This window comes from Ptychodera flava, chromosome 2 (genome assembly GCF_041260155.1).
Source record: "Ptychodera flava strain L36383 chromosome 2, AS_Pfla_20210202, whole genome shotgun sequence".
NCBI classification, from domain to species: Eukaryota; Metazoa; Hemichordata; class Enteropneusta; family Ptychoderidae; genus Ptychodera; species Ptychodera flava.
Window position 1 is genome coordinate 49,585,578 of NC_091929.1, and position 27,532 is coordinate 49,613,109.

At 38.0% G+C, this 27,532-nt stretch overlaps 1 protein-coding gene across 2 annotated transcripts; it reads right to left on the minus strand.

Moving 5' to 3' along the window:
* Positions 1-1,741: 1,741 nt before the first annotated feature.
* LOC139122992 (zinc finger protein 345-like) lies at positions 1,742-22,072 on the minus strand. Of its 2 annotated transcripts, XR_011549560.1 has the most exons (4): positions 21,778-22,072; positions 16,325-16,447; positions 2,093-5,281; positions 1,742-2,008 (listed from the first exon to the last, which is right to left on the minus strand). XR_011549560.1 is itself a non-coding variant. In XM_070688929.1 (3 exons), the coding sequence occupies exons 1-3, from the start codon at positions 21,893-21,895 to the stop codon at positions 3,915-3,917; spliced, it is 1,608 nt and encodes a 535-aa protein (XP_070545030.1). In that variant the 5' UTR covers positions 21,896-22,072; the 3' UTR covers positions 1,742-3,914. The 2 variants fall into 2 exon arrangements, 1 of the variants encoding a protein (XP_070545030.1); XM_070688929.1 differs by having other exon boundaries at positions 1,742-5,281.
* Between the last annotated feature and the right edge of the window lie 5,460 nt (positions 22,073-27,532).

A 27,532-nucleotide genomic window follows, 5' to 3' on the forward strand; every position in this document is an offset into this window, starting at 1 on the left:
GAACGGATGGACGCATGGACGGTCGACTGACATACAGACATGACCGAAAGCTATCAATCCCCCCTCCGCCCTCGCGTCCATACATTCATGCAGATATCTCAGAGATACCCGAAGAGATTTCATTCAAATTTGGTACTGATATTTCTCCCTATGTTATACCGGTATATGCATGTAGTATTGTTTTTTGATCCGATCAATTATGGCTGTGAACCGGATGATGTCCATGGGGATTAAAAAGGACAGATTACCGGTACAATAATCATTCAGTGCACCTTACCTTGTAAATATGGCAGTTCACCAAATATTTTAGGGGACAGTCATCAGAACAAATGTATGTATGTATACGTTTATGTGTACATATATATGTAAATACAGACATTCATACATTCGTACATGTATACATCCGTGATAAGCAAATCAAACAAGTTGATGTTGCCTCTTTTGTTCGTATTTTATTGGATAAGGATCCCTCTTGGTCTGAATACATTGATAAGATAAATAAGATTATTCGGAAGAAATGTGGAATTTTGTACAGGGTCAGATCCATTATACCTTTACACATTTTGTTACTTTTGTACAACGCATTTATACTTTCCCATATCAGCTACGGCCTAGAAGTTTGGGGGAAGTGCTTACTCGTAATGCTTAACCTGTATCTTGTCACCCCAAAAAATTATTGTTCGCACGATGATGTTCAAATCGACCAGATCAACTGAGCTCCTTGTTTCACTCAACATAATATACTTGTAAACTCCATAAATTCCCCCTAGGTTCCTTCGTTTACATCTTGATTCACAAGCATTCACCACCCACATCATCAGAGTACTTCAGCGTCAGCTGTCATGACTATAATAGTAGATATTACCAACTTCAAAACCTACGTTCATACCATGCAATGACAAATTCAGGCCAATAATTGCTGTTTCTTTTTCTTGAGCAAGAGTTTGGAGCGACATTCCTGTTAATTTTAAGTCCACAAACATAACTTCATACAAACTTGCAGACAACATTTGATCAATCAGTAACAGGTGATTTATTTTATATAGATATAATTTCACTGTTGCCAAGAAGTAATTTAATGATTTCCTACGAGATTGTAATTAATTCAGTGCTTTTCTTCTTTTTTCTTAATTATGAGCCCTCTTTGCCAACTTTGAGTTTCTGACAAGTTATCATGACGGGGTTTATCATACCCTAGCTGTAAGCTATTTCCTGTCTCCCCATTTACCCTCTACTTTGTTATTTTCTCCCTCTCGATTTCATGTGTTATATCAATTAATTATAAACCAATTATAACACATACAACCATCCATTCATTCATTCATCCATACATACGTGATACATAAATACCAGTCCTCCAGTATAGCAAGAGCTGTGGCTACGTTGCTGAGTTGGGAGGCGGTGTATCCAAAGCCAGACACTCTTGCCATACTCTTACTGGTAGGGCTACATTCCTACTTACACAGAGACAGACAGATATGCATACACCATACATACATACATACATACATACATACATACATACATGGAGACAGACATATGTATACATAAACATGCATATGTACGTACATACATGCATACATATACCGGTGCAGAGTGACACTGGACAGATACCCATTCAAATAGCTTTTATGGACGATAGTAGCTGAAATAGGGCAATAACCAAACAATGGCATCATAATAATGTTTGAAATATGGATATCAATACTAAATAATAATATATGACAGAATGATCGGAAAATATCTTACTAATGAGTTTTTATTAATTGTACATTTTTCTTCTCTTTAGCATATACTGGTATGTTTATGATAACTTCATAAAAACAAATTCCCTTCACAGTTCAACAAGCATTTAAACACTAAATACAATTCAAGAGAAGAGTTTTTAAAACAAAATATTTATCACACTCAATCCATTTTTATTGTCTGACACCAGAGTGGCTCAATTGGTGAATCTTTAAATAGCTCTCTTGTGTGAATGTCTCTTTGCATTCATATGGTCTGAAGCCTGAATGGATCAGTCTGTGCTTTGTAAGATCGTCCTTACATGTAACTGCTTTATCACACACTTTGCATTCATATGGTCTTGGGCCTGAATGGATAAATCTGTGCCTCCTAAGAAAGATTCCATCTTTGAATGTTTCACAGCACATTTCAAATTCATATGCTCTGAGGTTTGAATGGAACAAAATGTGCATGGTAAGATGGCCCTTACATGTGAATGTCTCACCGCAGACTTTGCATTCATTTATTAATTTCGAACTCCAACACAGTTATGATACAGTTTAAAACTATATACATCCGCACTTACAGAAGGATTTTATTAAAAAAACATATAACATGTTGTTACAGACAAGAAAATTAATTACAATAAAAACACACAATGAGGACAAAGAATAAAATCAAAAGTAAAAGCTTTCAGCCTGTCTTTTAAACCTTGAAGCAGAAATATTAAAAATTGGCAGGCGTTGATAAAAACCATTAAATAGCATTTGAATGCGATTTAAAAATGAATTGCTGGTAAATTCAAGTCTACCACCAAGTTCATAAAATGTCCTTTTCTGTCTAGATGATCACCTTGGAATGTGTAAATTGAAAACTGGTTGGCAATCAAGAAAGGCATTAATTGATTTGAGTAAAAGAAAACAAGGTCAAAGTAAGTGTGCCTTTTAGACAGCATTGGCAAATTTAATAGGAAACATATGATTAATCATCAAATCATACTTTTACAAGATAACACAAATGTTTAACAAAGTTGCACTGTGCAGCTTCTAGCTTGTTTTAGTACACTTTGTCAATACTGTTCCAAACAACTGAGGCATACTCGAGTTTAGTTCTGACGAATATTTTGTAAACCATGAGCAATGCATCCGTTGACAAAATTTTGCCAAACCTTTTTAGCTTGCCAAGTACCGGTAGTCTTAGACCATCAGTGATAATGGAAAAATAGTATGTTGAAAAAGTTAACTTAGTGTCTATTGTCACCCCCACATCACTATTACTATAATATGTCTCCAAATTGTGTGCATCTATATTTTTCTACACCAAGATGTACTACATACTTGGTATAATTGAGGTATAGTTTCCCTTTCTCAGACCATGTGGACAAGTACCAATTGATATCCTCGTATAACATTGAATAGTCGTTCACACTATGTATTATCTTAAAAACTTCAGATCGTCTATAAGGCCTAATTGAGCTACACTAAAAATTGCCAAATACGTATGGTTGGACACCTGAATGGATCAGTCCGTGCCGCCTAAGATCGCCCTTCCGTGTAAATGTTTTATCACACTCTTTGCATTCATATGGTCTGTGGTCTGAATTGATCAAACTGTGACCCCTGAGATTGCTTCTGTCTTTGAATGCTTTACCACATAATTCACATTCATATGGTCTGAGGGTTGAATGGACTGAAATGTGCCTGTCAAGACTGCACTTTTGTGTGAATGTCTTACCACACTCTTTGCATTCATATGGTCTGACACCTGTATGGATCAGTCTATGCTTTGTAAGATTGCTGTTATGTTTGAATGCTTTACCACACTCCTTGCATTCATACGCACCAACACGTGCATGAGAGCGGCTGAATTGGTGTGTCCCAAGACTGCCCTTACGTGTAAATGCTTTTCCAAACTCTTTGCATTCATATGGTCTGAGGCCTGAATGGATCAAACTGTGCACAATGAGAGTGCTTCTATCTTTGAATGCTTTACTGCATACTTCACATTCATATGGTCTGAGGTTTGTGTGGACCAAACTGTGCTTACTAAGATGAGCCTTTTGAGTGAAAGTCCCACCACACTCTTTGCACATGTACCGTCTATGGCCTGAATGGATCAGTCTTTGCTTCGTAAGATCGTCCTTTAGTGCAAATGTTTTATCACAATCTTTGCATTCATATTCTGAGGCCTTAATGGGTAAATCCATGCTTCAAAAAAGATCTTCTGTCTTTGAATGTTTTACCACATACTTCACATAGATATGGTCTGAGGTTTGAATGGACAACACTGTGCCTGTCAAGACTTCTCTTTTGTGTGAATTTTTTATCACACTCTTTGCATTTATATAGTCTGAGGCCTGAATGGGTCACTCTGTGCTGCCTGAGATTGCTTCTATCTTTGAATGTTTTACCACATATCTCACATTCATGTGGTCTGAGGTTTGAATGGACCACACTGTGCCTGTCAAGACTGCTCTTTTGTGTGTATGTCCTACCACATTCTTTGCATTCATATGGTTTGACACCAGAATGGATCAGTCTATGCCTCCTAAGATTGCCCTTACCGGTGAATACTTTACCACACTCTTTGCATTCATACTGTCTGAGGCCTGAATGGATCAACCTGTGCCCCCTGAGAGTGCTTCTATCTTTGAATGTTTTACCACATACTTCACATTCATATGGTCTGAGGTTTGAATGGACCACAATGTGTACCATAAGTTTGCTCTTTATTGCAAATGCCTTACCACAGTCTTTGCATTTATATGGTTTGACGCCGGAATGGATCAGTCTGTGCTTCGTAAGATCGCCCTTATGTGTAAATATTAAACCACACTCTTTGCATTCATATGGTATGGGGCCTGAATGGATCAAACTGTGTCTCCCGAAAGTGCTTCTATATTTGAATGTTTTACTGCATACTTCACATTTATATGGTCTGAGGTTTGTGTGGACGTTATTGTGTGTACTAAGATGGGCCTTTTGGGTAAATGTCTTACCACACTTTTTGCATTCAAATTGTTTGACACCAGAATGGATCAGTCTATGCCTCCTAAGATTGCTCTTAACTGTGAATACTTTACCACACTCTTTGCATTCATACTGTCTGAGGCCTGAATGTATCAGTCTGTGCTTCCTAAGACTGTCCTCTTGAGTGAATGTTTCACCACAATCCATGCATTCATGTGGTCTGTTATTTCTTTCAACATTGCTATTTTGTCCACATTTCCAAACTGATGTCGTCACACTTTCTGAACAGAAATAAGACTCTTCTATTTGCAATGGGCAATCCTTTACAAGCCTTGTTTTCCAATCACCTCTTTCACACTCCTGGCTCTTATTACTGCATACCTGTACCAGTGCATTCTGTGAGTTATTTTCATCATTATTCAGATGACTCTCAGACAAACTGAAGGAATCTTTGTCCACAGTACATTGGTTGTCAATGTGGTCATGCTGTGCAGTAAAGTCTTCTCTATCCTTTTCTGTTTCAAGGCTGCCATACTCCAAAGTGACATGACCATTTTGGACAAGACTCTGTATGATCATTGATGCTCCTGTTTGTAGAGAGAAGGGTATAGAAGAGTGCATGAAAGGAATATTTCTTACAAGAGTCACAGGAGTTTGAAAAGCTATATTTGTACATTCTGTAAAACATAATTTTTAATTATTATTCAACAAGCAATTGACAAAACTTCAAAATTTCATTAGAATGACGATTTTATCACATTGGTTAAGTTAAAGGAATACTTTTGTTGTATTCATGAGAGGAATAGTTATCTGAGGCTGTAAGTTAAATTCTGATCGATCATTTAATAAATTTCATGCCAAAGACTGGGAAACAACTGCGTATTAGACTCATGTAAATAAGAAAAAAATACTGCCAATGATACGGTGTTGCTCAGATTTGATCGACATTGGTACATACTAGTGGTACCAAAGATCAATGATGAATGTTGTTTCTATCTGTTCAGTGCAGCAAAATTCTATGTTGATATTATGACAATGATTTCTACAAGGTGCAACCAGAAAAACAATAATGACAAAAGCAAAGGTCTGCAAGTTAGGTACTGGGGTTCAACTTTAGAAACATGCATACCGGTACCAACCTACTGGTATAGCAATGGGACTAGCAGATCCTACAAACATTAGCATGTCAATAAAAAAGCAGCCAGAGAAGGCTTGACAAAAAGAAAAGGTGGGAGAATGGGAAAAAAATAACGTACAAAAGAACAGGTAAAAAAAAATAATGCTACTTCATCAACCTCCTGCACGCCCCCCCCCCCCCCCCCCCCCCCCATATCAAATTTTCCATGCCTTGGTAGTGACCGTGTTTACATAAAGAGCTACAATGGCCAGATGGCAGGAAACGTAAAGTAGGTGAGCTTTTTACAACCTTCTGGATTTTTATAAGCTATCAGTGCTGTCATTTGAATGTAAACCACACTTAAGTCAGTTAGATAGTTAAATGCCTTCCACTGTGGAGGTGATTATGACATCTGGAATTATCCTGGATCCACATTTCTTATCAGTTCGTGCATGTCTTACATGGAAAAGTTGCAAAAATTGGTCTACAAAAAAAATAACCTTAGCTTTTTTATCTGGATCAAATTTCCCTACAAATTGATACCAAGGCAAATACAACAAAATTATGTTCACAGCCTTAACCACTGCACTGTCTCACAACATATCCTGGGTTGGTGTAGGTCATTTAAGGTAACAGACTGAGAAAATTACGTAAAATATAAAAATTTGGGGGTTTCCAACACTTTGAGCAGAAGATTTTTCTATCTTATAACATCCTTCGGGACTTTCATGCCAAGTGACAAAGCTATTAGACAAGTAATTTTTGAGATTAGAAGAAATTTTCTTGACCAAATGTGACAAAATTGTCTTAAAAATTGCCGTAAAAATACGTTTTCTTGACAAAAAATGACAAAATTGTCTTAAAAATACAAATCTGCATATTTCAGGACAATTTCCACATATTCAACTATTGTCATCTCTGGGCATCTGTACGTCAAATATAAAAGCTGTCTGTCCAGCAGTTATAAAGAAAAATATTTTTTACAATTTTTTGACCAAAAATGACAAAAATTGCCCAAAATAGTACTTTTGTCAATTGTGTTGTAATTTCAACAAATTAGAAGGGTAACACCCTTGCAAATACCAAACCGAAATTTGAAAGCAATTGGGCCAGCAGTTTCAGAGAAGAAGAATTTATACTTAAAATGAGAAAAATAACCAAAAAATACCGTCAATGACGCTGTTGTGTGGCCAGGTCAGGTAATTGGTTGTTGGCATGGAGTTGTTGGTAAATAGTTGATGATGTAGGGGCATGAGGTGGGATATGGACCCAAAGAACCCAAAAGATGATTAAATACATCAATCAAAAAAATTCTAAGCTACAGTATAAACTGCCTAAAGATAGTTCAATGTGGAAAAAAGTTTAAAAATTCAGAAATAAGAATTAACAGTCCAAAATAGTAATGAAGCACTTCCTTACTGACCTGAGTGCATGTGAAATACACAACCTGGCATCTGTAAATTAAATGTATACCAAGTGATCATTTCCAGTCACTTTTACCTGTTTTTAATGGATTTTCCAAAGAGTCCTGTGGAAATGATGAAAAACGCTTATCTGGTCTTGTGTTTGTATAACCTCATGGCTGATAATTGTCATAGTATTGAAAAAAAATTGAAAGTGAAGAAATTACTGTTTTTAATAGGCATATTTTCCTTGAAATACATGACCGTGTAAAGAATATATGCTAAAAGTGTTTAATAGTAAATTTCTTTTCAAAAAATAATTTAATTTGTGACCAAAGGATTTTTATTCTTTGAGTTTACAAATTCAAACATTGCAATTTGTTCAATCATCTTGTGCAGTGCAAAATTTATAAAATGACTGAAAAACAAAAAAAATAGCATCAATGACACTGTAGCTTCCATCCTGGACTATTAGTGTTTGTTCTCTGGTCAGATATTTGAACATGTGTGAAAGGGATAAAGTGCATGAAGTGAAAATACTTAAATGAAATGTACTGGAGACAGTGAAATATGTTTAATGTAATTATTCAGAATATAAAATGGAAAAAATACAGAATTAGATATATCGAATACTGTGATACAACCATTAACTCAACAAGTCATTTACAATGACATAGTCCCCACTTGTAATAGGAGTATTAGTCTTGATGGGGTAGGAAAATGTGGTCATTAAGAAGTATCACTGGAGTGTATATGTTGAGATCTATGGGCACATAGGTCTATGTCGTTGTTCCCAATTTGAAACACATGAGGCATGTCTAAGTTATGGTTCTAAATCGGGAAAAAAGATCAGACTCTGCAGTATTGGCCAGCCAAGAAATACATATGCGCATTATAAATGAGGTACAAGATGTGACATCTTAAGGTCTAATATCCTATCAAAATTGCAGAGTATAGAACTTGTGGTTACTGAAATATGCATATATATGTATAATCAAGGTCAAAGGTCATCGAGGTCACATGACATTTTGAAAAAAAAAATTATATTGCTAATTAATCCCTATATGCCAAAAAATCAGATCTCTAGCTCTATTCGCTTGCCCAGAATTAGATGTGTACATAATTAATGAGGTAAAGCGTGTTTGTCATAAGGTCTCCCATCCTACTAAATACAAAGGACATAGCACTTGTGGTTACTTATTTATTGACATAAACATATATTTTAGGTAAAAGGTCATCGAGATCACATGACATTTGGTCAAAAAATTTCTCTCCAATAGTTATCCCCATATACCAAAAATCAGACATCCAGCTCTATTGGCTCGCTCAGAATGAGATATGCACATAATTATTGAGGTACAGTATGTGGCGTCATAAGGTGTCCAATCATACCAAACATGAAGGGTGTAGCACTTGTGGTTACCGAGTTATGGAAAAATATGTATATTTGAGGTCAAAGGTCACCGAGGTCACGTGACATTTTGTCAAAAAAATTGTTTTGCTAAGTTATCCCTATATACCAAAAATCAGACCTCTAGCTCTATTGGCTCGCTCAAAATTAGATATGTGCATAATTAATGAGGTACAATATGTGGCGTCATAAGCTGTCCCATCATACCATACATGAAGGGAGTAGCACTTGTGGTTACTGAGTTATGGACAAATATGTATATTTGAGGTCAAAGGTCACCGAGGTCACGTGACATTTTGTCAAAAAAATTGTATTGCTAAGTTATCCCTATATACCAAAAATCAGACCTCTAGCTCTATTGGCTTGCTCAAAATTAGATATGCGCATAAGTAATGAGGTACAATATGTGGCGTCATAAGCTGTCTCATCATACCATACATGAAGGCTGTAGCACTTGTGGTTACTGAGTTATGGACAAATATGTACATTTGAGGTCAAAGGTCACCGAGGTCACGTGACATTTTGTCAAAAAAATTGTTTTGCTAAGTTATCCCTATATACCAAAATCAGACCTCTAGCTCTATTGGCTCGCTCAAAATTAGATATGCGCATAATTAATGAGGTACAATATGTGGCGTCATAAGGTGTCCCATCATACCATACATGAAGGCTGTAGCACTTGTGGTTACTGAGTTATGGACAAATATGTATATTTGAGGTCAAAGGTCACCGAGGTCACATGACATTTTGTCAAAAAATTGTTTTGCTAAGTTATCCCTATATACCAAAATCAGACCTCTAGCTCTATTGGCTCGCTCAAAATTAGATATGTGCATAATTAATGAGGTACAATTTGTGGCGTCATAAGCTGTCCCATCATACCATATATGAAGGGTGGTAGCACTTGTGGTTACTGAGTTATGGACAAATATGTATATTTGAGATCAAAGGTCATCAAGGTCACATGACATTTTGTCAAAATATCCGAGTTATCTGCGTGAACGGATGGACTCACGGATGGACGAACAGACGGACATGAACCAATCTATAAGCTCACTGGACTTCATCCGTGGGGACTAAAAATTGTGTCACTGCATCCTTTTTGCAATATGAATACGATTAGAAACTAAATTTTTATTTTTTGTGGCCTTATACATGGGAGTCTATGGAGATCTGCCTTATACATGGGAGTCTATGGACGTGTAAACTAAAAATATGCAAATTTCACCACGATTTGCCCAAATTTGGGAAAGGTCACTCCTATGCACTTCCATACCAAGTTTCAAATCAATCGGAGTTGTGGTTTCAGAGCAGGAGATTTTTTGACCAAAAATGGGAGAAAATTACAAAAAAATTCATGAAAAATAGCAAGTCCAAGATACTGACCCAAGATGCGCACAATCATTTCATGTCAGCCCAAAGTACTTACCGGTACATGCTAATTTTTCATGTAATCTGCTCAGTGGTTTTTACATTTTTTCACTTAATTTGCATATTTTTGGCAATGACAACTTCATTTGAACAAAATCTCATCTACAGCCCATCATCCATGTACACACCAAATATCAAGATGAAATGTACAGCGGTTTTGGAGTTTTTGATGTTGACGGACAGACATACAGACATACAGACATACAGACATACAGACGTACAGACATACAGACATACAGACATACAGACATTTTCCTAGCCTATAAGAATAGCTTCCATTGCCATATATACATATGGCTATGGGAGCTAAAAAATTGGCAGAATTACAGTCTTTGTGATGTAAAATTATGGGTTGACATCACGATAACTGTTAATCTGTTTGAAGTACTAATATACTATAATTTAAAAAAGAAAAATTCATGCAGAAACGGTAAAATATATTGTCAGCAATGTAGTGTTAGTTTTGACTTTACATCAAAATATGCCTTTGCTGGATACCAAATATATAGGGCGAAATATCAGCCATGTTCAGCAAAATCCACACAACAGCATTGATCCTTTTCTAATTTGATTTGATTTGCTTATGTTACTGTTCGTTACTGGAACAGACTGAATTGTTTGGATGAAAATAGATTGACCAAGAAAATTTTTTTATGGGATAATTACTTGTGTGCTGGAAATTGGTCAGCAGAGTTGCATAATATTTTTGAAAGTTTAGACATTGATGATGTGACACCTTGTGACATAGATAGGGTCAAGGAGAACAAACAATTAAGTTGTGTTGAAAATTGGTACAATAATGTATTAAATAAACCAAAACTCCGTACTTATTCCACTTTTAAGACAGAGTACAGCACTGAAGGCTACCTAAACTTGGACTTATCTCGATCAGAAAGGTCTCTGTTTGCCCAGTTTCGTTTTGGTATCCTTCCTCTCAGGGTTGAAACAGGGCGATATAGAGGCGAGGCAGTGGCCAATCGTACATGTAAACTATGTGATTCGAATGATGTCGAGGATGAAGTTCATTTTATTTTCCATTGCTCATTGTATGATGACTTACGGTTTTCTTTATATAATTCTGTAAGTGAATCTTGTCCTGAATTTTTTTCTTACGATGATAAATGTAAGCTAAAACATATCATGGTAAATCACCCAAGAGTTACCTCAAAATTCATTATTAGAGCTTTTAATAGGCGACGAAATGTTTTGTATGTTCCTAATTAGTGATTTGTGAGATTTCTTTGTTTTTCTAATTATATAGCACCCTCAATGATTTGTTAAATGAATTATATTTCATAGTGACTTATAAGCCCGATGGGCTGGGTAATTCATCCTGTATTTTTCTCTTTGAGTTATATACTTTGGTAATTACATGTCACTATAATAAACATACTACTACTACTACTACTATGTTATCCTTGTATGACAGTCAGTACAATATGGAACTTGAACACAACACAGTGAATAAGTATGCTGTAAATGAAATGGTGTGGCTGCATCCACATGCAGCAATAGGTGTGCCTTTGTCTCTCACCCCTCATTTCCAACCTGTCCCATCCCTGAAAAAATAGTTTGGTCTTATATTTATAATGTTAATAATTTCTGTATTTGTTAAAATGTGCGCATCTCAAAAACTTTTGATCATAAACATTTTCATTGTTTTTTATAGCTGACCAATCAGTTAACCTGTTTATTTTGAATATTTGCGCATTTTTCCTCAGTATTTGACATGTTCTGAATACCTTTTTATTCAGTTTGTCATTTTCTAAAAGTTTAAATGCTGCATTGTGTGGTCAAGCTTTCCACAAGCATCAAATGTGGTACTTCATATAGGAGGGTCTGCCTCTAGAGGGCGGGCATCATGAACACTCCTGCGTTTGTTGGTTAATTCCTCCACGTAAACTTCTGATTGTACTGTAAACATTGAACATGGCCGACGTCCCATTTTCCTGTCTAAAACTTTCACTCATTTTCGTTCATATGACTCTGAAACTCCAGGAAACGATTGGGAAGAAAGGGTTATCTTGAAATATTGAGGTACTCGCCGATATTTTGCAAAATTAAATGAGAAAAAATGCAAGGAAAATGCCAACAGGCTTACACAATGACAGTTTTCAGACTCGGAGGCATATGATCATCTCTGCAGATTATGCAACAGGCCCAGATCACGTGAGGCCATGAGGGGATATCCACGCAACTCAGTACCAAACACTAGCGCACACAGAGTGAGCAAACACAAAGTGAGTACCCCTAACGTCAGCTCAGTAGTCTGTAATAGATTGTAGTCAACTAAGAAACCTTGGAGAAAGGCTTAACACTGTGGCTATGCCGCTAAGTCCCTTTTGATTTTTGTCATAGCTCAAAATCGTTCTCCCACACCTCAACCTGAGCCATGAACACCCCCACCAGTTTATGATATGACCCATCACAATGGCATGACGTCAACGGATCTTGACAGACGGAAGTCTTGACAGACGGAAGTTTTTGACAGCAGCATATTGGTTTTCAACTCTAATACCTTCTCTGTCTATAAATAGACACGAGAAGGTAAAAATTCAGGAAAAACACAAAATTCAAGATATCTTCACGATATACATATAACTGTATAAGGTCTACCCCTAAGGTACTTGCACACTAATTTTCAAAGCAATCAAAACGCTGTTTCTTGAGTTATTAATTTTTGACCATTTCACATTTTTAAGCTCATTTACATTATTTTGGCAATGCAAACTTCATTTGAACAAAATCCCATCTATAGCCCAGGATGCATCAACACACGAAATACTAAGCTGAAGAGTGCAGCAGTTCATGAGTTTTGATGTTGACGGACATACTATGTATACATATACACATACGGGTACGTACATACATACATACATACATACATACATACATACATACATACCATACATACATACATGCATACATACATATATACACACACATACATACATACATACATACAAACATGCATACATACATACATACATACATACATATACACATACATACATACATACATACATACATACATACCATACCTGGTACATACATACATACGGTACATGCATACATACATATATACACATACATACATACATACAAACATGCATACATACATGCTTACATACAAACATACATACATACATACATACCCGGTACATGCATACATACAAACACACATACATACACACACACATACAGACAGATACCACCGACTTTCACGATAACCTTACATTGGTATGCCAAATGTAAGCTAAAAACTGTCGGTGATGCTGTGCTCATATTTGGTGTGATATGGTAAATAACAGTGAGTATACAATGTAGTTAACTAATTTTACCCATTGCAATATGCATACAAAGTTTAAGAGCAATCGGATGAACAATTTCAGAGAAAATGATTTTTGACCACAAATGGGTAAAACTTGATCAAAACATACAAATATTAAAATTTCACTGTAATCTGAAGGCATACATTTAAGGCAATACCGAAGGATTCAAATTGCTAAGCAATGGTTGCTAAGGGTAATTCTAAAATCAATCAAAATACAAAGTTTTCATGGTTTCTTTGCATAATAAAGATTTAAAGAACTATACAATTCTAAAAGACGCAGGTTTGACGCATGATTAGTCAGTGACATCACACATATACAAATTTTCACAGCTGTATTTTAAAACGTTTCAGAACATCCGTAGAAAACAACGGTAAGATTTTGCACATGCAAAAGTGGGCATTTAGAATGTTGTCAGCGATAGCAACAAACGCGTGCTTTCAATCCTTCGGTATCACCTTAAGGTTGCCTCTGGTTACATGCATATCAAGTTTAACAGTGATGGGATCAGAAATTTCAAAAATACTGTGCTCATATTTGGTTTGAATTGGTCCATCAAGAAATATTTAAACCAGAAAAACAAGAATGACAAAAGTAAATAAGGTCTGAAACTTTTGGTACTGGAGATCAACTTTGGGAACAGGCTTAGCACAGGAATTATTCAACACAGTCTTTCATGGTTTCAGCAGGTCTGCCAATATGTATCAGTTCATGAACAATCACAGAAATGACTCAAGGTCAGTGGAGTAGCCTGTTTCAGTCACTGCCACCACTCCTACACATTACAGAATCTCCAACTTGGATGCGTGGGCTGTTTCAGTTAATGCCACCACTCCCGCACATTTGCAGGATTTCCCCTTTTTCTTACCTCATTTGCATATTTTTGACACTGATATGTTCATTTGAACAACATCACAACTCAACCCCTGGGTCTACCTGTTCACCAAATACTGTGATGGTAGGCACAGTGGTTTAGGACCTGTGTGTGACATACATACATACGTACATACATACAGACGCCATCAACTCACCATAGAAGCTCTTTTTGGTATTAACATACCGGTACATACCAAATATGTGCTAAAAATTGTCGCAGATACGAAAATATGAAATTTGGCCACAATTTTTATACATCTGACAGAAGTCAATTCTACAATAAAGAATATGAAATTTCCAAGTAGGACAACAAAATGATTTTTTGACAAAAATGGGAAGAGTCGCCCCAAATATACCACTATGAAAATTTCGCCATAATTTGAAGAAATCTAACTCAAGTCACCATCAAAAACTTGCATACGAAGTTTCCACCAAATCTGGCCGGTAGAACTTTACAGAGTTTTAGCAATTTGCATGATTTTCCCTTTTTTTATCTCATTTGTATATTTTTGACACTGATATCTTCATTTGAATAAATTAACATCTCCCTCCCTGGATGCAACTATACGGAACACCAAATACTAAGATGGTAGGTGCTGCGGTTTTGGACTTTTTGATGTGGACGGACATACATCCACACATACATACATACTAATGCACTACCATACATACAGAAGCCACTGACTTACCATATATACTCTCTTTGGTAAACCAAATGTGAGCCAAAAATTAAATACAATGATTCAGTTGTTATCCTGCAGAAAGTAATGCTAACTTCATATAATTTAAGCTTTATAAATGTGTTGAAATTGCAATTAATACTTGAGATTAAATTAAATAAACATGATTTTAAAACGTACATGTTGCTCCTTACACTCATGCAAACTTGTTGCATTACAGGAATTCAGGGATGCATTCAAGTAATTTTGAGGAGTTTTAGCTATTATGCATTCTTATGGCCGATTTTACATGAATGAGAGACAATATTTTCTCCAGATTTCTATCACATCACAACAGGAGATTGTCTCACCTGCTTGAAAATCGAGGGGGGGGGGGGGTGCAAATAATAAATCATGCATACCCATTCATGTTTTGTTCACACAACAGACAGACACACATATAAGTGACACTAGACATTTGGCCTCAAGTAAACAGCATCCAATGCCCATCCAGCTACCGGTAAATCAGTAACTCTATAACAAGAGATTTCAATAACCGAGCCAAGTTGTTGCAATGTTTTATGCAACCCCTCCACACAGTTCTAGAGTTCAGCACAATTACATTTATTCATGACAGCATAAATATTACAAAAACTAAATAAAATAAATGAATATGCTGCTATCTAAGCTTCACATAGTCTACAGAACAATTCTGTCCACCGGCAGAGTTACCATTCAAGGACAGAAAATATAGAAATTTCTCTATATGATTCAAACTCACAAATGGTACCTTTCCACCCAGTGAAGAAATCTGGCTATCTCCACTAGGCAACTTAGATCATATCAGTTCTGGAGTGTTGATTTTGACTGCTTTCACATTTTGGGACCAAATTGCATGTTTTTGGTCAAGCACATTTATTGAATTACCATCTAATCAGTATGATACATCTTCATTCAAAATACTGAGTGTGTAAATGTACATCTTGTGATTCTTGAGATTTTGCCAGGGACAGATCTAGTAAAGTAAATTACACTGTATATTAGTGGGATTGAAGACAGATGATACTGAAACTGCCTGATCCCAAACACATGTGCTAGTACCGGGGGGGGGGGGGGGGGGGGGGGGGGGGGGGGGGGGGGTATGTACCGGGGTAATGCAGCAATTATTTTAACACTACGGTATATGATTAAGATTGACGACAAGATTTATTGTCTCAGATCCTACACACAATAATGCTATGTATATATTTGTATGTAATTCAACAAGTATCCCATAACAGCACTATCAAACACATATGCCAGTATGGCAGAAGTGAGCAAGCCTGAAATGCCAGCTCAAAGAAAGATGTACACTCACCACTGCTGTATCAACACACATGAAATCCTCACATAGAACCTTACCTGATATGGATGATGTGTTGTCCTGATTTTTCTGACATAAGGTGCTTGAAAGACTCTCAAACGATTTTCCTAACTCATGTAGTTGGTCAAATTGTCTTGCAGCTTTACAAATTGCTGAACATTCTGAGAAAATACAGAACACGTCACTTACATATTAAGCCACACAGAATCGATGTATCATGACTGCATATGGCAGTAAAATTCATTTGGGTCAAATGTACTGTGTCAGACACTTGAATGCATCTCAAGCCTCACATACAACTGAGGTAAAGTGCTGGAGATATGATTACCATAGGAGATCACTTAGTGCAAAGTGCAGCACGTCTCCCTGGAGTCCCATGTGTTGACACATTCACGGAACGTTTTTTCACTCTTTGAACGCTAAAATCAATTTTTATGTCACTTCAAAAAATATCATCAAGCCAATTTTTTTCATATTTTCACCAAAACTTTTGATAAAGAACTGTAGTTGATGACATGCAATGTGCATTTGGTCCAAACTTATCAGTAAAAATACCAGAAAAATTCAGAAAAATTGGTAGAATGTTGCACTAAAATTTTGAGAAGAAAGATTTCTACACACCAAGGCTTTGAACTCCGAAAGTGTGCTCTACAGTGCATCACTTTGTTAAGCCTTATACAAGTGCCGCAATTCACAATTCACATGCCACAGTTCACGATTCACGATTCATGTGCCATGATTACAATTCATGTTCTGCAGTTTAAGCTAAAAACATTTAGTTTTCACTAAGATTTACTTTACTGATCATCTACACTGATAAATCACTATTAGGACTTTAATGTCTCCTTCTATATGCATGAAGTGGTGGCCTGTGATATGTGTGTTTATGAACTCTACATGTAAGGGTCCAACATTAGTACAGTAATGGACTGGATAGGCATTACGGTACACTGAAGGAGGGCCATTGTTTTTCAAAAATGTGGCGTGCATAAAATAGTGACCCTTCAAGAGTGTTTTCAAGAAAAAAGTTACCCTCCTCGATTTTCATACGCAACTTAAACTGGCTACTGATTAATACCGGTAGGCCTGGTAGTGAAATCGAGGTCAAAGGTCACCATGGTCATTGGTGGATATTTAATAAAAAAACTTTGGCTGAGGATATTACAACAGGTGTGGCAATAGCCAACCTGGCTATTGCCACACGCATGACAAAAAACACTCTGTAAAATTAATGGACATCACAGTTGGTGGGTACACTATGAATGAAATACTGGTATGCTACCTTAGTTCTCCTCATACAATGTGTAAACATGTGTCTGAGGATTTTGAACAGATGACAAATAAGTGACAGGATGTAAATCTGAAACAGCAACCCCATGAAAGTAGAATAAAATTACAGGCCACGGTGCAGATAGGCCTGTGTATGTTGGTATTTTTGGTGTTATATGGTCTCCCACCACATCATATGCAGGACCACAGTGCAGGGTGTTGCCAATCATCTCTGGGGATCAAAATGAAAGTGACAGAAAGTGATTACATCAGGCAGGTTTCCAGCTTATGTTGTCACACCAAATTGTCCATAGTCTGTTATTGGTATTTACATTTACGGTGACTTTATGATGACACCCCCCCCCCCAGTGACCTTCCCCTATGTGTCATAATTCACAGCAATAGCATTCAGACCATTTCTCCTGTTGCCATCTTGGATTTTAGCTTTAAAATTGACCTCATTCACATCAAAATTGATTCATCAAATTCCTTTACAAATTCTTTGTAGACCATAGGGCCAGGTTCCCATGTGCCAAGTTTCAAGGTTACAGGCCCTGTCAATTTCAGAAGAAAATTTCTAAAGTACATTTTTCAGAATTTTCTATGACCTTTGACCTGCCCTACTCCTCTGCAGCTATCTTATCCTTTACCAGGTATAAGAGACCAAGAGAAAGAATGGTATGGAACCAAATTGCACACCCAAATTTTGGGGTTGTCCCTGACCTTTGACATAACACAGTCACCTGTGGTCTATTCTGCTCTGCATCTATGCGCCCAATAGATCGACTTGTGTACAGATGCCTGAGAAGAAGAAAGTCAGGAAACCAAATGGCTATAGCTATTTCGTGGCTATTTCGCTCATGCTTATGTTTTTGCAATGTGTCCATCGAATTCGGCCGAAAATCACACGAAATGATAGGGATATGTACACACGTCTATGTAGCTGCAAAATTGTAGCGCTACAGTGAGGCGGTCGGTGATTTTTAATTTTCGCGACTTCGCTCACCAGTAGCGCTACAAGGCCGATGGCCCTGGGGAGTATCATATAAGCGCACCCTACCTGACCAGGCGTGTTGATATGGAATGCAACATATTTACTGCATTTGGTCGTACCGATTTATCACTACTGAAGACTAAACAGTATACTGCACTAACTTTGTCGTTTATGGGGCTTGGAATTTGTTCAAACACGACGATCACGTTCTGAAAACATTGAGCGTGGGGCGTCGGTGTTTGTGGGAGCCGCCATTACCGGAAGTTGGTAACCGACGGCTCCCAGAAATGTTTCGGAACGCGATCGTCGTGTTTGAACTAATTTCAAACCCCATAAATGACAAAGTTGGTGCATTATACTGTTTAGTCTTCAGTAGTATAGTGATAAATCGGTACGACCAAATGCAGTAAATATGTTGCATTACATATCAACACGCCTGGTCGAGTGGGGTGCGCTTATATGATACTCCCCAGGGCCATCGGCCTTGTAGCGCTACTGGTGAGCGAAGTCGCAAAAACCAAAAATCACCGACCGCCTCACCGTAGCGCTACAATTTTTCAGCTAACGTCTATGGGGCGCATAGACACAGAGCGGAATAGACCACAGGTGACTGTTGACATAATTTTAAGTTTTCGTCTGTTATGGCCGCTGTTTAACTGTTGGTACAAGCACAGACAGCAAAAGTGAGATCTAGCCCTGCGTATAGGTCTGTGTGTTCACGGCGTTATACGGCCTCCACCACAGCCCTGCAATGGTCTATGCACTGCAGATAACTGGGGTCTCTGCGGTCCGGATCACAACGAAAAACGGTCTTTTTTTGGCCGAAATTCTGCTCCATCACGGCAAAATCCTTTCCCTGCCTACCTTAACCTCCCAACCGACCCCAGAAAAGATGCGATTAACTTCTCCTAACGTCCAAAACCGCTCGTTTTCTGAAACATAACGTACCCCACAAGTTGTTTACCCACGAAGATCGCCGGACCGCAGAGACCCCAGTTAGGGGAGAACCATTTGATTTTGGGGGGGGGGTATGGAGGAAATGGGTATGGGAGCAAATTTTTTTTTCCTGTCACAGTGACAGCAATTTTTTTTTTCTACTGTCAGAGCTGCATCAATTTTTTTTTTTCAAATGGAGTAGCAATGCAAATTTTTTTTTCTTTGTCATCAAGTTTGTGATGCGTTGTATATAAGGGAGCCGTAATTATTTACAGCCTGAAACTCAGAAATTTCAAGTGACACCCCCCCCCCCCCCGTCAACCATGATGAATTTGAGTAACTCCCCTCTCTAACTCTGAAATTTTGACTGATCCCCCCCACTTAGAAAAGTTAAATACAAATACATGTATTTGTAAAATTTACAAAATACAGCAATTTAACAGTAAAGACCTTTGAAATCCTGATGTACTCTGCTAGACTATCATCAGTTATCTCATGATGGTTCAAAAAAGGTGAACCCATCAAAATGAAATTGCAAGTCACAATAAAATAAAGATATAAAAGCTCACGCAGTATCTAACCATATAGTATATTGTTTAATTTGGATGGGTATTATGACAAGGTTTTCACTAGGATATCTGACCGGGCAGAATTTTAAAGTACAGGGGGAGAACACGCGAGAGGCTTAGGGGGAAAGTGTCACAGGGGCTTTCCCGTATCTTGCATGGAAAGTTTAAGATATTGATGTGTGCAATGGTGCAGTCTGGTGCTATCTGAGAGGTGTTTTTTAATTTTTTTTTTTACTAAGTGAAACTGTTAGAACACCTCAAGGGGGAGAGCACGAGAGGGGGTTTCCCCCTCTCGTATTGGAAATTTTGGGAAATTGATGTGTTTAATGGTGCAATCTGAGAGGATGGAGTTTCAGGTTATTTTGCATTTGGTAAAACTGTTTGAAAATGACATTGAACACTGCAATATTTTTCAGTGTTTGTGTCACAATATTCAACAACCAAACGATGACAATACAATTTGTGAAAAACAGTTCTGTTTGCCAGAGACTGAAGATAAATAAATATACAGGAATGGAAAATTTGTGACCTTCTTGTGTCATTTCTCCAGCTGCCAGCTTCTAATGAAAAGCTTGAATATGGTATGTTTAACTGTCAAAATGGTCATTGAAGTGAGGTAAATGGAAACATGTCTCTGTGATAATAAAGGATGAATTCACAACAGTTCAGTTTTGTCCTAGATCCTGGGAAAATTTTGAGAAATTGATATGCGCCACGGTGCAGTTTAGTGCAATCCGATAGGTATTTTAAATTTGTCTTTTACCAGTAACACTGTTAGAAAAGCCAAGGGGGGAAAGCACGAGAGGGGGTGCCCCCCTCTCGCATTGAAAATTTTGAGAAATGAATGTGTGCAATGGTGCAATCTGAGATGTGTTTCAATTTATTTCGCCAAAATAAATTGAGTAACCCGTCCCCCTTCTTCCTCTCCACATTTTGAGTAACGCCCCCTGAAGTTTTCAATTTTTTTAGTGACCCTCTCCCTTGTATTTCATTACATTTGTTGTTCCTCAATTTTCATTGTCAACTTGTACATCTTCCTAATATATTTATATTGAGAGAATACTATATTGATTTTAACACTAGTTTATTGACTCCTGTCTTGTGTTCTAAAATTTTCACAATTTACAGAAGTCAAAAAGTCCCCTTTAGATAGTGCCTATGCCATTGAGATATTGCAACAGAAATCCTGAAATATGATTTCTTGGGTCAGGAAAGGGAAGGAAAACATTGAGTGCACTGAGGTGTAAGTAGACCTATGTAGTGCATGCTTATATCATAAGTGCTGGGAAAAAAAACATAAGAATTGCTTGTGGTAAAAACATTTGCGCCGCCTATGGCGGCGCGCCGGCAAAGAATACATGAGAATAGGGTTTCCAAATTTTGCTAATTTCTGGTGCATTGTGACAATTTTTTTTTTCACTTCTGTCTGTTATGACAATTTTTTTTTTCTCAGGCCATGGCAGGATCAATTTTTTTTTTCTTCTATCTCACCTGGCGACAATTTTTTTTTTCTCAAAATCCTCCATACCCCCCCAGAAATCAAATGGTTCTCCCCTTATCTGCATAGACCGTAACTTGCAGGGCTGTGGTGAAGGCCAAGGGAACACACAGACCTGGACGCAGGGCTAAAGTGAGATCGAGAAACCATACAAAATACTCTGTAATGCTCTATAGATTCATGGGGACGACTTTATGGGGTTGACATACATGGTGGAGTAAATACCTTTAGGACTGAAGAGAATGTTACGTGTAATATGTCTGTCACTGGAGACAGTGTTGTTACCAGCAGTAGGTGTTGCTTGTTGCTCTCGATCCCTGTTCATGATTCCCAAAGATGTCATCTTGATATCAAGGTTCCTGTCGCTCAAGCCCTTAAAAGAAGGGGAATTACTCCGAAAATGTAATCAGTGGTGAAAATTACAGAAGAAATGGTCTATTTTGAACATAGGTAAACTGCTCACCCCGAGCTACATACGCTGCTGACAAGGACTAATTCAAACGTTTCACCTTTGACCTTTGAAAGAAGCTTATAAATATCATTGTTGAGGGCGCTTTTCGCCGACAGGCTTGCTGAGTGGCTGGAAGGGTGCGTACTGAATGCATTTTATGATGATATGGTTTTTTTATTTTGATAGTTTGTCAGGATATGTACACTTAGCTTCTCGGACGGTTAGGCTGCATTCACAAATACAAATGGAAAAGAGGGGGACTGAAGGAATTCATGGAATCCGAAAGTTCTAAGAGTGGTAGAGGGGGACTAGAAAGTGTTGCCCTGCGTATAAGGGGAACCTGAAAATATTTTGGTTCCCTTTTATATTATTTACATTTTCTGATTCCACAGTTTGGTAGGTAATTCAATGAAAAATGAATAACGTTTTTGTTACATCCAATGGTTGTAATGTTAGAAATAATGAACCAGAATCTAAGGGACCTTTCAGTTTTTACGGCCGGGGGGGCCCGGCAAAATCCAGGGGGGGGGGGTCATCATAATTTTGCAATCCGCTAAGGGGGGTCATCACTTTTTCACTGGTAGGAAAGGGGGGTCACCACATTTTCAAAAACATAATACCTACAATAAAGTTCACTTTTATGCCATGGCCATGATCGACCCTCTTTACCGGCGGCGGCCCGCTACAATAAACATACTTTATGTATTACCCATGACCCTCTTAATGGGCAGGCGCCTTTGACGGCCCACTACAATTAGGTTTACTTCATGCAATGGCCATGATCGACCCTCTTTACCGGCGGGCCGCCTGTGGCGGCCCACTACAATAAATTGACTTTATTGTAATACCCCATGACCAACTTAACGGCCGGACGCCTTCAGCGGTCCTGTTCAGTAAAGTTTACTTCGTGCAATGGCCATGATCGACCCTCTTTTTACCAGCGGGCCACCTTTGGTTGCCCACAAGAATAAAGTTGACTTTACGTAATGGCCCATGACCCTCTTAACCAGAGGGCTGCCTTTAGCGAACCACTCCAATAAAGTTTACTTTATACAATGTCCATGGACATAAGTTGTCTATGGAAATGAAGTTCAAAATTGCCTTGCAGTCGTCTAATTAACAGACGTTTGCATGGATGTGGCTGAGAAGTTTGTGCACTGGCACTCTGCTACACGAAAGTGCGCCACGTACCGGAGTTCAAATCTAAACCGTGCGGGTAAATTTGACATATGGGTTTTGGTTATTTTTCAGCGGGGGGGGGGGGGGGGGGGGGGTCATCAAATTTTTTCGTCTGACAAAGGGGGGGGGGGTCATCATTTTTTCGCGAAAAATGCAGGGGGGTTCTATATTTTTTTGAACACTGGCGACAAGATTTTGCCGCCCCCCCCCCCCAGGCCGTAAAAACTGAACGGTCCCTAAAACCCTTTTGTTGCATTTCATGACTTTCATTTAAAGAAAATAAAAAAAATATAATAATACCATTGAAGTTTCGTCAATAAGTAGGCCTTGTAACGATGCACTGCAACTGTTGATAATGTTTCAATATTTATATGCAATATATCAAATACGGTTTCTTGCTGTCTCCCTGCAGCATGCTGAATTCAGTTTGTCAATAGCGGGCGCACTTTAAGTCAAAGCTGGATAACACAAGTCAATGCAAAGTTTTATCGTGGTCATGGTGATCACACATGAATACATCTGAACATACATGTATAAACAAATACTTTTCAAAATAAAAGACGAAGGTTGTCTTGGAGTTGACGTAATTTCAAACAATTGTATTACTCGGTTTATACTCTTCCGTTCGAAGGTATTTACCAATCTAATAGCTTGGCGCCATCATAACGTTCAGACAAATTCTAAGCCGATCACGTTTTTCAGCATTACATTGTGCTGGATTATTACGAGGATGTAAATTGGCAATTTTTCTATCGAATTTAAACTCGCAAACTACGATGCCAACTCAGCTAGCAAAACAATTCTGGCCAAGTATTTCCTGTAACCCGCCCTAAGAAAAACCCGTCGACCCTAGAAATGTTTTTCTCATCTTAAAAAACGTTTTGAGTAAATTCTCTACATTTTATCGTAGATTTTGTTGTCTATATAAACATAAAATAAATTTCCTTCGATCTACTTACTCTAATTTTCGGCGGCATGTTGCCGGAAATAGACATTTAAAAAAAATGGCCTCAAAATCGGTCGGTTACGTAAGATAGATAGCGCCCCCGTACACGTTCTTACATAGACCGAACGCCTTCTTGTTCGACATTTTTTTTTTATTTATTAGCGATCATGACGCGATGCAGGATGCATATGAAAACAAGAACAATAATGCCAATACCATCCAACTAATTTTATCCAGAGTGATGCTTTGACCAATAAGCAAGCATTAGTCACATTGGGTCACAACATCTAGAGTCAGATGAAGTCACAACATCTGGAGTCAGATGTAGTCACAACATTTGGAGTCAGATGGAGTCACAACATATAGAGTCATATGGAGTCACAACATATAGAGTCATATGGAGTCACAACATCTAGAGTCAGATGTAGTCACAGCATCTGGAGTCAGATGTAGTCACAGCATCTGGAGTCACATGGAGTCACAACATCTGGAGTCAGATGGAGTCACAACATCTGGAGTCAGATGGAGTCACAACATCTGGAGTCACATGGAGTCACAACATATAGAGTCATATGGAGTCACAACATCTGGAGTCAGATGTAGTCACAACATCTGGAGTCAGATGTAGTCACAGCATCTGGAGTCACATGGAGTCACAACATCTGGAGTCACATGGAGTCACAACATCTGGAGTCAGATGGAGTCACAACATATAGAGTCATATGGAGTCACAACATATAGAGTCAGATGTAGTCACAACATCTGGAGTCACATGGAGTCACAGCATCTGGAGTCAGATGGAGTCACAACATCTGGAGTCACATGGAGTCACAACATCTGGAGTCAGATGGAGTCACAACATATAGAGTCATATGGAGTCACAACATATAGAGTCAGATGTAGTCACAACATCTGGAGTCACATGGAGTCACAGCATCTGGGAGTCAGATGGAGTCACAACATTGGAGTCACATGGAGTCACAACATCTGGAGTCAGATGGAGTCACAACATATAGAGTCATATGGAGTCACAACATATAGAGTCAGATGTAGTCACAACATCTGGAGTCACATGGAGTCACAGCATCTGGAGTCACATGGAGTCACAACATCTGGAGTCAGATGGAGTCACAACATCTGGAGTCACATGGAGTCACAACATCTGGAGTCACATGGAGTCACAACATCTGGAGTCAGATGGAGTCACAACATCTGGAGTCACATGGAGTCACAACATCTGGAGTCATATGGAGTCACAACATCTGGAGTCACATGGAGTCACAACATCTGGAGTCAGATGAAGTCACAACATCTGGAGTCAGATGGAGTCACAACATCTGGAGTCAGATGGAGTCACAACATCTGGAGTCATATGGAGTCACAACATTTGGAGTCAGATGGAGTCACAACATCTGGAGTCAGATGGAGTCACAACATTTAGAGTCAGATGGAGTCACAACATATAGAGTCACATGGAGTCACAAAATGTAGAGTCACATGGAGTCACAACATCTGGAGTCATATGGAGTCACAACATCTGGAGTCATATGGAGTCACAACATCTGGAGTCAGATGGAGTCACAACATTTAGAGTCAGATGGAGTCACAACATCTAGAGTCAGATGGAGTCACAACATCTGGAGTCATATGGAGTCACAACATCTAGAGTCAGATATAGTCACAACATTTGGAGTCAGATGGAGTCCCATCAGCGGTTCTCCTGAGCTAAGCAAAGCAAAGCGAAGTCGTTGACTTCCAAATATCGTCTTCGTTGTTAGCAACGGGCGTCGGACCTTTAACAATTAGTTCTCGCTACCTTAAATAGCTTTTGTCTTGTGTTAGTAGGTCAAACTGCACGCTTTTTAAACGCATTGTGGGTAAAGTGTCGATGAGATTGAGATGGTGATCTGATCAATACTTTTAACGCAACGCAGTAGTTTTCATGGCAAACGGTTCTCTTTGTTTGTGAAACTAGCTTACCTCATACATCTTGTCATCTTTTCAGGCATTCCTGGTATGAATTCCTGTATAATGTAAAAATTAACTTGACGTCTGTAATCCTTACGTGTTTTACCTGTAGAAATTCGCCATATTGAATATATGGTCGACCGCCTGAGACTTTTATGGCTTGCTTAGGTGGCGGAACAAATGGCAAAGAAATTCGACAAGTCGATAATAGATGGATTATGCTATAGCACAGATTGGACAGAAAACGCCTGAATTTTTATGTCAGTTGCCGAGAATTGCGTATCATATCTCAGTCCGACTGAAATACACAATCAGTCGCGTGACTCATTTTCATTATTTCCTTTATTAGCCAGATAAACTACTTTATATTGCTTTTAACAATGATCGTCAATTTCGCTCATGAACTTGAACTCAAAACACGTGTATATTTCATTTTGGTTGTCCGAAAATAAATAAATATAATACAATCACAGTTGTCACGATGTGATATTGACCTTTAAATTACGTCACAAGTTGGTCTTCCATTCTCCACATGGAAAAACGAATAAGATGATTTTCCAATGACTGATTCAACCAATTATTATATATGTCATTCCCTCTCTGTGTGTGAGCCAATATAAGCTTACCCTCCCCTAATATTTTTTTCACAAAGCGGAACAGTCTGTAACACCATGTTGCTTCATTTTTTATTTCCCGGGAGGGCAATTAACATTGCATAAACGAAAATGATGTAGTTGTGCTACCCATATTGCATCATCGCTTTGTTTTTTTGGGTTTTTTTAGTTTTTAATCTACTTGGCTAGGTGAGCCTCGCTTGCTAGAAATACCGTTGAGGGCGGTAAGAGCTGCGTAGCTAACGAAGGGCTGTGAGTGTGGGTGAGGTCTCTAGTTTCTATGAGGCAGTGTTGTCGAAGTTTTTAAGATGGGGCCACACTTACAGCGCCACCACCGATTAGAATGCTTCAGCTGAAAGGAATAGAGTATTTATTTATTTATTTATTTATTTATTTATTTATTTATTTATTTATTATTGAGCGGCTCTAATGTAAATAAATTACAGAGCAAATCAAATGTTCATAGTGAGAAAAAGCAAAAGTGACAGTTATAAAGGAACATTCTTTTTTATAAAAACTTTCAATTTTAACTTGAAATTGGTTACATTCGGAACACACTTCAAATAACCGGGCAGCGAATTTAAAAGATTTAAAATTTTGTAGCACTATACTTAAAACTTCTCTGACTTTACGTAAGTTGAATTTCGTAATATTACAATCCATATTCTGCATAGTACGTGTTTGGTACTGATGAACAGCAGACAGGTACTGTGGAGCATTACCAGTAACACATTTGTAAACAACAACATAAACAACAACAAAAAGACAACATTAAACACCCTGATTACTCTGATTTCTGTCGTGACCGGATGAATTTAAGAC

Excerpts from the sequence above, each read along its gene's own strand:
- LOC139122992 (XM_070688929.1), bottom strand. The coding sequence starts at position 21,895 with ATGACATCTTTGGGAATCATGAACAGGGATCGAGAGCAACAAGCAACA. Across the intron at positions 16,448-21,777 it reads CATTCTCTTCAGTCCTAAAG|AATGTTCAGCAATTTGTAAA; the intron begins GTATTTACTCCA and ends GTATTTTCTCAG. Across the intron at positions 5,282-16,324 it reads CAACACATCATCCATATCAG|GAGCATCAATGATCATACAG; the intron begins GTAAGGTTCTAT and ends CTCTACAAACAG.